Source organism: Catharus ustulatus, chromosome 2, assembly GCF_009819885.2.
Source record: "Catharus ustulatus isolate bCatUst1 chromosome 2, bCatUst1.pri.v2, whole genome shotgun sequence".
Taxonomy (NCBI): Eukaryota; Metazoa; Chordata; class Aves; order Passeriformes; family Turdidae; genus Catharus; species Catharus ustulatus.
In genome coordinates, this window is record NC_046222.1 from 52,874,968 (window position 1) to 52,888,572 (window position 13,605).

Genomic DNA, 13,605 nt, shown 5'->3' on the forward strand with positions numbered 1-13,605 from the left:
TCTGCCCTCTTAATTGCTTAGGTATAAGTTAATTAGACTCCTTGGGGTGGTGATGGGAATTTCCATATAGTAATAAGGTATATAAGCAACAAAAAACACTTCCTGAGAAGTTCAGAGCTATTTTCCATACAAGAGCTTTTAATGGGACCATATAGTGTTCCATATCCAATTTTGAAAGGGCTAAACAGATGTAAAAGCAGGATGCATTCTGGGAGAGAGGAGGCAGGAGCACACAGCTGGAGTGGAGGACATGGGTTACCCATCACACGAGTGCAGGATTGACAGTGCTGCATTTTCCTGGGTTTTGTATGTACAAAATAATCAAGGCCAAAAAAAGTTACTGGCATGCTTGGGAGCAGACCTTTTCCTACAAACAACAATGCTCTTCCTGCTGAAAAGTATGTAAGACAGAGATGTTCATTTGGGAGAGGGGTGATTCATCATGAGAAGAAAGAATTACACTTGCGGTTTTTGGTCTCTTAAGATTGTTCTTACATGCATTTTACATAGATTGTAGCACAGTAGTTGAATGTGTTCTATGTCTACTCCATTTTACATGAAAAAGACCATTCTTTCTGTTAGGTGAGTCTTCCACCCCAGCAGAGCAGAGCTCTCAGTAGAGTATGTCTGGCTGCTTTTTAGTGTGCGGTGCAAAAGTTAAAAATTGTGTGAAAATATCCTTTCACCATGCTTTTCATGCTTTTGGGGGGGGGGGGGGGGGCAGAAACAACAACAACAAAAAATGGGTTTTTATCTCAATCAGTAATACAGTAGCCTGTCACAATTCAGTAGGAAAAGCAGGCCTAATGGTTGCTGAGATTAAAAATAGCTTTAAGGGGCATTATATATCATTATAACACGGTGACATAGTGAAGCTTAATAGCCACTACAACATCCTTTTGTTTTTGTGTTTCCCTGAACACTCAGTTCTGTGACAGGTGGCTATTTCTGTGTAAATTTACCCAATTATATTTGTGTAGCAGCCCTGAAAAGCCTAAATATATTAACCATTAAAAGTCGCCGACAGTCTTTGGAGAAATGTTTCAGTGTGCCTGTGTGAGTAGCAGGTTTGAATAATATGTTGGTTTTTATGTAATTTATAAATATTATATTTAGTTGATGCATGCAAATATGATAAAATATGTATTTTCCATTGCATAGTTAACATATTCTGTTTTATCATATTCTATTTATGTTTTCCCAAGAGCAATGAGAGAGAGGAAGGAGGTTAAGTTTTAGTTGAGCATTTTGTTTTGTAGGCATTGGTGACACAATACATTTGACTGGTTTTATTGAAAAACAATCATTTCAAATATTAAATTGCCTTTTCTATTTATCTCTAACGTGTTTATATCATGGGAGTTCCCAGTGTGAACAAATACAGAGTACGCAATTGAAGGCAACACTTCAAACATGAAATAAGGATGTTTAGTTTAGTGATTAAAAATAGAAATGTTGCTATTGAGAGTCCATTCTTCTGAAATTTTCTGATGTTTTTGATAGTTCAGTAAGCTAGGGGCCCTTCCATACTAATCAAAACTTTCTTTATTAATATTTTGTTGTAGGCTTTGGCTCCAAATTCAGCCAAACTATTCATCTAAGATTTGGATGACATTTCTGTAAAATGTATTATCAACAGAGACTTGAATAAGTCAGCTTATTATATAAAAAGGCCTCTTTGCCATTCCTGAGTTGGGTGGGCAAGATAATAAATTGAAGTAAAATTGTGCCATGGGGCTAGAAAACAGTTTTGGGATTTTTTGAAAACTAATTAAGTGTATCTCCAGGGTGAGTAGACTACTATGGAATCTATTGCCCAGAGACAGTTTCATATTATTACACATTTTAACCTTTCTTTGCAAGTCCTGAACCTGTGGTATGCAGTAAAGACACCTACCATGAGTATAAATGTATTTTATATAGTATCTGCCATAGCAACAGTGTTGAAAATACTGCAATGTATTACAATGAAATTGTAAGATTTGTAAGGATATTAGAACTAAGCAAATAGAATAGGCAAGTTGTTTACAGTCGATGAAAAGAAAATATTTATTGAATAAAGAAAAATTGCTGTTTTCAAAGGACACTTGAGTATCTGCATATAATTTATTTGCCTTTGAATTTACTCAGTAATGTCTCCCTAACACGGTGAGTTGTTACTCTTACCATGAATGTATTCACACTTTTTAATTTTGGGAGTGCTTAGACAACAAAACCCCACATTTCTATCTGGCCCTTCATCTTTAATCAGTTCTTTACACATTCAGCACTCAGCATTAGTAATAAGTAGTAATAAGTTCTACACTGAGTTCTCTCAAACCTCCAAACCCCAATACAATCTTACATGGCAGGGATACAGTGGGTGGCTCTGGTGGCTCCCAGAACTGCAAGGGTGTGTGCAAAGATCGTGGTTTCCATGGGGTCAGGTCGGGTCCTGCAGTGGCTGCAGGCAGCACCAGTGGCAGCACTGTCCTTGGAAAGAGTCAAGGAAGAAGCAAAGCAGCAGCAGCAACCCAAACAGGGGCATGACAAAGAGGCAGAGACAGCTGCAGCAGCAGCTGCTGCCTGGCAAGAGCGTGCGGGGCAGGGAACAGCAGGAACAGCGGTAGGTGCAGGATGGGATGAAGGGAGGAAAAAGGCCTGAACTGAAGACCTGAACTGGAGACATTGAGAAGTCATGGCAGCAGAAGCCTTCCTGGCTTTTGGCAGTTCATCCCAGCTGCCTTCTGCTGCCACCAAGGCTGCTGCATGGCCTGGGAGTGGTTTCTTTAGGTCAATGCTCCATGGCTGGGGAAGCCCTGGTGTAGCGCCTGTAGGAGTGATGACTTGTACTGCATTGTCAAATGGAGGCATCTTCTTTAACTTAGGGGTGCACCCCCTGGGGAGTGTCATCATCAGAAACTAAACTCTCCGGGAGGTGTATGTGCTTCTCCAGATAGGTTTCAGGTGGTGAGGACATGCTCAACATTGCAATTCCTGACTGGGGTTTGTCTTGTTTAATTGTGTCCCCCTTAGAGACAGCATGTGATGAGGAATCCCACACCTCATTTCTGCCTGAAACTCTGCTCTCTGAAAGCCAAGTACTACAGTGTTGACCATGGAAACACAAAGCTTCTGCATGCTGAAGCCCTTTTTGTTGCAACAGAGTTTAAGAAGCTGTGGTAACACAGGTCTTTTGTAACAGAATCAGAAATTCCACGATTAAAAAGAAAAAAAGGGGGTGTTTCTTTTTTTCCCTATACTGCAGTAATTCTTAATATGCTGATTTGTCCAGGATCCGTGAAAACTTAAGAATCCTTTTCCTTTAAATAAGTTGAACACTACTTTTAGAAGTTCATTTGCTGTCCTTTTCAGTGAGCAGCAATAGACAAAAGAAGTATCGTCCTCCTGTGAGACAGAACTCGGCAGGATAGCACCGACTTACTGATTGAGGAGGAGGAGGACTGTGGGTGGGGCAGTGTCCGTGTTTTTCTCAAGGTTACAAGGTTTTTTACTGCAGATGTTCATCACCAATAATCTGTCATAAAGTTGCAATTAATAACCTGTTGTGCCCGTAATGTAACCTGGAGGAGTCACTTCAGATATGGGAGAAAACAATGGAAAATAATGATGACTGTTCGAGTAAATCAGTGACTCAGTAGAAAGCATTTTGTTGATTTTTGTATTTGGTAGGTAGTCAGGGGATACTGCAGTCACCCCCCAGTTGGCCTCCTTGCCAGCTGGCATTACAAGTGGATCAGCATAATTAATTTCAAAATCAGTCAGCATATTATACTGGGCAACATTTGCTTCTGAAAAAAAAATGAAATAATAGAAATCTTTGGTCCATCTAAAGTCTCTCCATTTCCTTATCTAATCAGCTGTACAGATTTCTTTATTTTATATCTAATATCATCTGGCAGAGATGGTATTTTGTCTGCTACATTAACAGATGCTGATGAGTGTAATAGTTTATCAAAAGCTGAACACAAAATCTCATTCTGGGCTGGTGGGAGAGCCCCAGTCTTGCAGCTGTAGGAGAAGAAAGAGTCATGATTTATAGAAGAATAAGGCACTGGCACATTGCAGAAACCAAAAACAGTAGTGTAATTCACAGCAGAATTGTGATGGTGACAAGTGATGTGTTTTTCAGACTGTCATCTGCCCTCATGTGTTGTTTATTTTCATTGTGATGTGGGAGATTCATGTTTTGGATACTGTTGCATGCATCTAGAATATAGGCCTGTGTACTTCTCCATGTCTCAGTAGTTCTACCTGCTTGACAAAGCCATGCAGGTGAATGGACGTTCACACGTTGTTTCTCTGAGTTGGGCAGTTCTCTTTGCCTTTGCCAGTTACTCTGAGAATATGACCTGAAAATTTGCTTCCATTCTGAAAATACCTTTTTAAATTTTTTTTAGTAACAATTTTCCCCACAACTGTCTTCCTTAAAAATGAACTCTATGGTCTTTGATTCTTCTAGGACTACCTTTCTTTCAGTATGCCCTGCATGATGTGTTATATCTATGGACATGTTTGTATTGCCTGGTAGTTTTATAACAAGAACGTACATCATGTAACAGAATCACAGAATCACAGAATCACTGGGTTGGAAGAGACCTCCAAGATCATTAAGGCCAACCCATGCCCTAACAACTGAACTAGACCATGGCACTGAGTGTCACATCCAGTCTGTTTTTAAACACATACAGGGATGGTGACTCCACCACCTCTCTGGGCAGACCATTCCAGTACTTTATCACTCTTTCTGTTAAAAACTTTTTCCTAACATCCAACCTGTATTTTCCTTGGTGAAGCTTCAGACTGTGTCCTCTAGCTGCCTGGAGGAAGAGACCAACCCTCACCTGACTACAAACACCTTTCAGGGAGTTGCAGAGTGATAAGGTCACCTCTGAGTCTCCTTTTATCCTAAATAGAGCCCCTTGTTTATGTGTTAGAGGAAACACTAGGTGCTTTTGAGGATGTTGAAACAATTTATCATTAGTGTGAGCACCAACTCAGATGTAATGAATGCCCAATATTCTTTTGTGAAAAGACACCAAAATCACTCAAGACACTCTGTCAATATTGGCTTGTGCATATGCAGAGGCCTCCTTTGCAGCAATTATCCTGGTATCTCCAGGATCAGATCAGGAGGCACATTATGTGAGTAAAAACTCTACCAGAAAAATAGTAGTAGAATATCGTGGTATTGATCTTAAGTAATACATATTTAATATACTTTCTTTCAGGAGAAGCCACTGACCAAATCTCTGCAACGAGGAGAAGATCCCCAGTTTGATCAAGTAAGACACTTGAAATTACATAATTTCCATTCCTCAGGCTAGAAGAGGAGTGCATTGGAAGGCATTCTAGTGTCCTTATACTGTTGTTGCATACTGCAAAAGTAGTATTTCTTGATGTGCTTTGGTAGCATGATAAGTGGTTGCCTAACCATTCTTGGATATAAATTGGAAGAATTTTTCCTCTGTTTCCAAGGTCAATATTTTTCTGCCATAGAATTTGTTACTTTTTCTAGTGTATTAGACACGTGTATTGTTTCTTGTCTGTTTCCCCTGATGGGGATCTTGAAGCAAAATTTGTGCTTTTTCAAATTATGTGGTTTTTGAAACAGGTGTGTGGCCCCCAGTCTTTCTTTTATGAGGTTTCTTTTACAGTTAATATGAGGGCCTATAAAATCATGGTTGTTACCATCAGTCTCATCAGTCTGGTCTATCTCTGTAGCTGTGGCAGCATGACTTGTGTGTGTGTTACACTTCTGATAGGCTGAGCCAACCCGTTGTATTTAAAATTAAGTTCAATTATCATGATAAATGCCTGTATATGACAAGGTAAATAATTATTAGGAAAATACTGGGCAGGGGAAAAGTATTAAAAACTAAGTAGAATTTATGTAGTTGGTCTGATTTGATTTAGTAGAACAATAAAATTGTAATTAATAAAATGAGATTTATATCTGGCATTAGATTCATTTATTATGTAAGAGAAATAGAACAAGTATAAAAATAAAACCAAGGGCAATATACGCACTTCTAATTGATTACATAAAGCAATTTATTTTCGTCAGCAGTCTTTCTTTTTGTCAGCAACATCTAGAATAACTTGTGAAATAAAGGCAAATAGATTCTAAAGAGTTTAAGTTACATAAAGGATGCCAGAACTGGCAAATCTCACTCCCCACGAAGAGGAATGATAAAATCTAGTTGTGCCATTGCTGTCACCATTGCTACCCACCCCACATCTGCCCACACCACTGTGCTGCCAGCAGGGCTAGAAACACAGGACAGAAAGGCAGAGCAGAAGTACCACCAACAGAAACAATTCAAAAGGAAGTTATGACCAATGCCATTAGATGCAGGTACCATATTGATTAAGTTTGGGAGAGGAGATGGGTATAAGTACCATTTCAGAACCTCAGCTGAACATTTATTGAGTTTTCTGAGACATTTTGCCAGAAGTAAAGATACCTTGTGAGACTCCACTGGCATTAACTAAGGTTTCTTTTGTAATTTTAGCTTGACAAAGTGACTCTAGATTATTCTGTAACTACTTTTTGGGCAGAGAGAACCTGTTTGGAGGGCTGCAGGAGATGAGCAGAGGAGGTGAGACTTCTGCTTTATCCTGGGGAGCTCCCTGTCTGCCTCACTGACCACAGAGTCCCCGCAGGGAAACCAGCCACTGGAGGCTAAAGGACGTTCTTTCTGAGTTCTCCCTACCTGCCTCATGAAATTCTTTGTGGTATTCTTACCTTAATTTTACATACATACTCTTTTCCTTCCTGTGGGAAGAATGTTGCACTCAAATGGGAAAGTAAAACAAATTAAGCCACCCAGATGCAAACCTTGTGATACTGTTCCTGCAGTGCATAAAGCAAACTCATAATGGGTGGCCGTGATTTGATTAAATATTTATGGTTTAGCAAATCTGGCCCTTTAAAAGAAAGAATTGGAAGACTGATACTTCTCCTAGTTATTGGTAAGTAGACAGAAAATTGAGTAATTAAGTCAAGATCATTTAATGAGAACAGCAAAAGCTTCCTAGAGTGAAGCAACTGTATGTTTACTGCCATAGCAATTTACTCTGAATGCAGGCAGAAGGGAAAAAACAGATGCAGACCAAACACCAAGGTACAGTAATTTCACAATTATAAGCCACACCATTTTGACTAAAATTTTGGTCTGAATCCAAAGTGCGGCTTATAATCAGGTGCGGCTTGTATATGGACAAAGAACGAAAAGTTGCTGTTTTAGTTTGGAGGACAGGTGTCTGCTGAGAAAGGCAGGAGCTTCTCTTTGAAATGGAGAATGTAAACCCCCTCCCTCCAAATTATTAGAATTTTGAAATCAAGGGGCTTTCAGGCAAAAATATAGGAATTAAGAATAACAGTTATTTTCTAGGGAAATTAAAATAGAAATACAGCACTACAAAGAAACAAACTCCAAACCCTGACAAAGTCAGAGTACAACCTGACACCCTGTCAGGCAGGGTGTTGGTAGCAGTCCCATTAAATGGTGGCTGCATCCTCCTGCAGTGACAGATGTGATTCAGTTGAAGCAGTGCTCCTGCAGAAGGTGCAGTTTCCCTCTGGAGGTCCAGTGGTGATGTGGAGAAATCCGGTTTTCCTCTGGAGTCCAGTAGAGAAAGGGGCTCCCTTAGTGTCCCAAAACCTCTGTTTTTATCTTGGTAAGAAATGTTGGGCTCTTCCTGCTGGCTGGAGCATCTTCCAATGGGATGCAGTAATTTTATCAGTCCCACAGTGGGACTCAATGGCCATTAGCAGAAAATGACTCATGGAGGAAGGATGGGTTGTGAAAAGATAAAGAACAATGCCCCGCCTGGTTTCAGTGGATGGCCCATTAGCAGAATATCTCCCGTGGAGATAAGGATCACTGCCCCACCCTCAACAGATGGTGATAGAATAGATACCTTTTATCACACTCTGTGTTGTAACGTGCGGCTTATAATAAGGTGCGGCTTATGTATGGACAAAGAATGAAAACTTGCTGGCACCTGGAAGTGCGGCTTATACTCAGTGCGGCTTGTAATCGTGAAATTACTGTAAATTTTCTTATATGTGACATTCATATATCTTTCTATCCACATATCTGAAGTCCTACCTAGGTGCAGAGTTGATAGAAAAGTACAGTGGTGAGACTGACTCAGATGTCTTGTCAGAAAACCTGTCTTTCAGTTGCTTGAAATTTTTAGAACAAACTATTTAAGCTGAAATTTTCAGAATTTTTCAGCCTCAGACCAGGTTGCTGTCAATGTTTCCCTCTTCGGTTTTCACATTGTTTTCTACTTAAACAACATTATAATTTTGAGATGTTCTGGTGCTTCTGGGTTGATGTAGGCCCGTGATCAGCAGATGGAAGCCTGAACCTGGCTTACAAGCCCATTTTCAAGAACATGGTTCATACTTACCAAAATTATTTTAGTTCAGCTAAATCCATGCAATCATAGAATGGTTTTAATTGCATTCAAATAGTTTGCATTCACAATTTTGTAGTGCACAATACAGATTTGATAGAACTGAGCTAGAGTAGAGACAGGAAGACAGAGCAAAAAATTCTTTCTTTACTTGACATGTTTCAGTCACTAGATTATATGAGTACATCACATTATTAAGCTGTTTTTCAAATGATAACATGTCGGTATTATAAATTTGTCACGAAATAAGGATAATAAAATTAAGGTATGGACTGCCTAAAGATAATGATATGACATGGTACCAAAACCCACGTAAGAAGGCATGTGCTTTTAAGTGAAAGCACTTAAGTTTTATTTTTGAAGTTACCTCAAGTATTTAAAGAATCTATGGGGTGAGGGAAGACCAGGAGGGTAATCCCTTACTTCCCTTTTCCAGTTAGGGTGCAGAAAGCTTTGGTGTTTATTTCTGAAACCCATAAAGTCATCTAGCAAAAACAAAAAAGGCCAGCCATGACATTCCTGATATTTTTGCTATTAAGTGGGAAAAGAGGGACAATCCTTGTGAACAAACTTCAAGAAGTGTCTAACAATTTTTGCTTTCAGTTTTAGGGCATATAAGTGACAGATTGTCAAAGGAACCTAATTTTCTCTCTTTTCTCATAATCAAAATTGCTCAATTTGAGTGAAATTAATAAGTAATGCTGAAGTGAGTAGGTCACTATTTACTTTGAAATGTCTGAGCTCAATCTTCTAATGGTACATTAAAAAGCAACAAAAATAAGGCATGACCTGATTTAAAATTTGTTTTTTGCAAGTCAGCTTCAGAGGTGGAAAAAACAATCCAAAAGTAGCTTAACAATGAGCAGAATGGCACTTTGGGCGCTAACCAAAGCAATCATCATCAATTTTAACATTGAAACCCCAAACCATTTGAGATGGCTGTGAAAGAATTGCTTACTACCCCTGAATAGTTCTATATCTGGCTCCTTGAGAACCAGCATTTTTCCCTGCCTGTTCTTAAACACCGTTTTAGGAACACTGGTTATGATGGTGGTGATGGATCCAGTGTCTGGAAACCTGGCTATTTCTTTCCACATAGGTGTAGTCATTGTCTCCTGTTGGGCAGACAGCATGTCTGGCTGCCAATTGCAACACCCTCCTCGAACAAATAATAGGATCTTGAGCAATGTATGAAGTGATGATACTTATCCTGACTTGCCAAATGTCTCACCGTTGCCCTAACAAACTGCATTCCTTAGGCTGACTGCGTTTTCCTTTCTAGTTGTGCATGTGTGTAAAGAAAATATATACAGGAAATTATGTAGGCTTTTTCATACGGTTTCAAAATATTTTTATAGTATATTTAAAATCATGTTTTGAAAGTCCTAGATTAGACAGCTCTCGTTGCCTACTGGCAAAGAGCATTATAGCTCCAGCATTAGCATGCTCAGTGTCCCCAGTTACAGAAATGTTATTAAACATTGTACTAGTGAACTATGACTTAAACTTCCTATTACAGGAAACCATAAAGTTGCAGTACATGAAAAGATCAAAAGCTAGCAAAAACCCATAATTCTCCAAGAGGGTTATCCTCACCTAAGGAAACATTTTTATTACTCTTTTCTCCGCCTCTACTAATGTATCATTTGTTCTTACCACGGTGTATGAATGTTCCATGAACTGGCAATGCTGGAGGCAGCAGATGGGCACTGTGCAATCTGGGACTGAGTTACAGACTGTTTTCCGTATAAAAACACAAAATGAATGTAATGTTTTGGCCACGGAAGTGCAAATGTAACAGGAAGGCTTACTTTTCATATGAAGCTATCTATCCAAGGTGCCTGTTGCAGAAGTTTCAGCTCTTGCTACAGTTTTATTTTGCTGCTCTCTTCTTAGAAGTGCACTAGGTTGGAGACTGCAGATTGGAGAGCAAAAACATTTAATATTTTTTATATTTTAAGAAGATTTTAAAAAGAAATCAGCCAAGGTAAAGAAATTAAACTAAAATGAATAATATAATAACAACCATAAAAAAATTGGAAAATGCAATAAATAAATAAGGCACTAAGCAGCATACTGGTGATAAAATGTCATTTTTCATGACAACCTAAATGTTTTTAATGATATGCTGATAATGATTCCTTTATTATTTTTTAGATGTAGTTAGTGAATACTAATATCATTGTCACTGCAGTAGCACTGCAGTTGGATGCTTTTGTGTTTTCCCTTTCCCTAAGTTTCACACATTGTCCCTCATCACAAGAAAAAGGCACAGGGTAGAGAAAGTATAAGAAATGGTGGTCATGGGGTCATAAAATAACCTTTGACTCCTGGTCAGAGATTTGGGTTCAAGCAGTGCGTAAAAAAGTACATCTGAAGGCAAATTAAAGGTAACACCTACAGAACTGAATTTGCTGTCCACTAAAAATAAATGGGTTTTCTTGTAAACTGTTATACTGGCAGTAAAATAACTAACATTGGTAGTGTATAAGTATGCTAGCTGAAATTACCCATCCACAAAATTATGGTACTAAAAAAGTCCTGCTTTCTTTTTTTGTCTCACAAAGCCAAGGCCATTAATGAAATCTAGTGAGTTCCACTTGAATAGTTATCAGTTTTAACCATTTCCAGGGAGATTTAACTTCACAGCACAGTCCAAAAAAATACTTAGAACAAAGATGTGAATGAAAGGAGATTGCCACAATCACAAATGCATTCAGAAGCGTTGTTAGAAAGTGTAGAACCTTACTTGTGCTTGTCCATAATTTAGAATCTGCACAACAACAATTTAAAGATAAAATATGCATACACTGTACAAAAAATAGAGTCACAAGAAATAAACCAAGTGCAAAAATGAAGTACTGCAATTCTGCTTTATTAAAATGGCTATAAAATGCCCATTCAACATATATATTGACATATGTGGTATATAAAAAAAATGCCCAGCCAAAAAATTAATGATACTGCTGGAAATTGGGTGCAGTTTTGAATATATTTAGTGTTAAAGCACATATAAATTCATTAGTGAAATAAAAAAGGTAATCATATCAATTTGCTGCTAGTGGAAACATTTCTTATGTTTGAATTTTGACAGTATAGCGAGACTTTTATGAAAGTATATAATTTGTAGTGAGCTGTCTGAGCAGAATTTCATTAAATCTACTCTTGCATTTTAATCCAAAATAAATACTAAACATTTACATAAAGTATATTTAGTGCTCTGTGAACTCAGGTTTTAAACAGCTCCCTACTTGTGCAGCTTTCTTATCCTTAAGCTATACAGTAGGTAGTTCATTTATGATGGAAGAATATGATCACTTGTCCAACAAGGACATATTTGTACATCTGTGCACTCCCTTTCAGGAGCAGCACAGAGCTAGAATTCATCTCACTCCTGGATTTACTTCCAGTAAATGAAAGGGTTGAGTAACTGGCATGCTGGCTAGACTTCCCTCCCTTCCTGTTCCCTGAGAGCCAGGTCTTTTCCCAGTCCACCCTTCCTTCCTGTCTTAAAAGTGCAATGACAGAAAGATTAAAAAAAAAAAAAAGGAAAAAGTAAAAAGCTATATTGACCTTTTATCCCAAAAGGAGTCAGACACTGTAAAGTCAGCAGAGAAAGTATAGCATGAGAATATTTAACAGGAATCACCTTGACTTTTTCTGGTGAAATTGTGTAGGTGAAATTTAGAGAACAGCTGTGATAAGTATGTTAGTGAACATGCAGGAAGATCTGATTGAAACAACTTTTCATTTATAGTTAGATACTGTGATTTCTGAAAAGATATTTGGGTCTGTTTGAGGACAGACTTTTTAGTAGGGCCCCTGCGCATAGAACAAAGGCTAAGGATTTTAAACTATAAGAGGGTCAGTTTTTACTAACTAGAAGGAAGCTAGTTTTTACTGTGAGGTTGGAGCAGGTTGCCCAGAGAAGCTGTGGATGCCCCATCCCTAGAAGTGTTCGAAACCACGTTGGTTGAAGCTTTGATGAGCCTGGTCCAGTGGAAGGTTTCCCTGTCAATGTTAGGGAGGTTGGAATTAGATGACCTTTAAGGCGCCTTCCAACCCAAACCATTCTGTGATTCTATGATTTTATTATTCTTTTCTGGTCTTCCCTAGGAAATCCATTTTCATTGTATTTAATCATTAATAAGCAGTGTTGTGCTAACTTCATAAAAAGTTTTGGAAAACAGTAAAGAAGTGGGTTGTTAGTGTGTAGTTTGCCCTGACACCAGGTGATTGACTTTTTCTGAGTGTTTATCTGAAGCCTTAACACTAGAAGGCTTTGGTTAATTGAGCCTGAACTCCTAAAGTAAATTCTTTATGAAAGGCCTCCTGTCAGGGCTGCAAGCAATTGCTTCACCATCTCTTCCACAGCAACTTGTTTCATATTTCAGATAATAAAATCTATTGCAAAGACTAGATTGAAAGTTTTCCAAAAATATTACTTTTATTGAAATTTTTAATTTAGCTGGGGCAATTTTTACATCTTTCTAATGCAGCATGTTTAATTTTAATTTAATACCTAATAATAATATTATTATATAATATTATATAATAATGCTTCATCCTCCAAGTGTCTCATTAACTTTAGCCCACAACATCACTGTGAATTAGTTAAATCCTGAGGCTGAAAACTACAAGGGAGATTCAGAGTTGCTCATCTAGACTAAGGGTCATCCACAAAAGTTCTCAGTTAAGGCTATAGTAATATTTGTGAATGCTTGGTCTGCCAATTTTGCTTGTGACGTAGTCACAGCATTCACACAAGTGTGGTGTTACATGAGACATTAAACTCTATTGTTTTTCCACAAGCATTGAAACATGCTGGTTTAAGTTTAAGCAGGTGAATAAACCTGACAGTTAATTACAGGATCAGTGTACTTGGCATGTAGTATACACTTCAGCTCTTCACTCCTGATACTCAGCACTTTGCAGGATCAAGTCCTGCATGATCATGAGGTTGTCAAAAATCTCCATATCACTAATTTCTTCCCTATTTTAAGCAGTTGTTTTTTATCTTCTTAGAATATTCACAAATGCTGTAGCTGTGAACATTCAGTTCCAATACATATATTATCCTCTTGTATAATAATGGGGGTTTTTTTAACCGTGCTTTTTGGTCTTTTTGTTTTTGTACCTTTATGGTTTCCTGTAATAGGATGTTTAAGTCACAGT

At 38.2% G+C, this 13,605-nt stretch overlaps 1 protein-coding gene across 1 annotated transcript in view; it reads left to right on the forward strand.

Annotated features, from left to right (window-relative positions):
- LOC116992255 (protein furry homolog) overlaps nucleotides 1–13,605 on the forward strand; it is an 89,663-nt gene that overhangs the window by 38,430 nt on the left and 37,628 nt on the right. Inside the window, exon 3 of the mRNA XM_033051713.1 lies at nucleotides 5,232–5,285. Within this exon, the coding sequence (XP_032907604.1) occupies nucleotides 5,232–5,285 (54 nt within the window). The remainder of the gene's footprint in view (nucleotides 1–5,231; nucleotides 5,286–13,605) is intronic.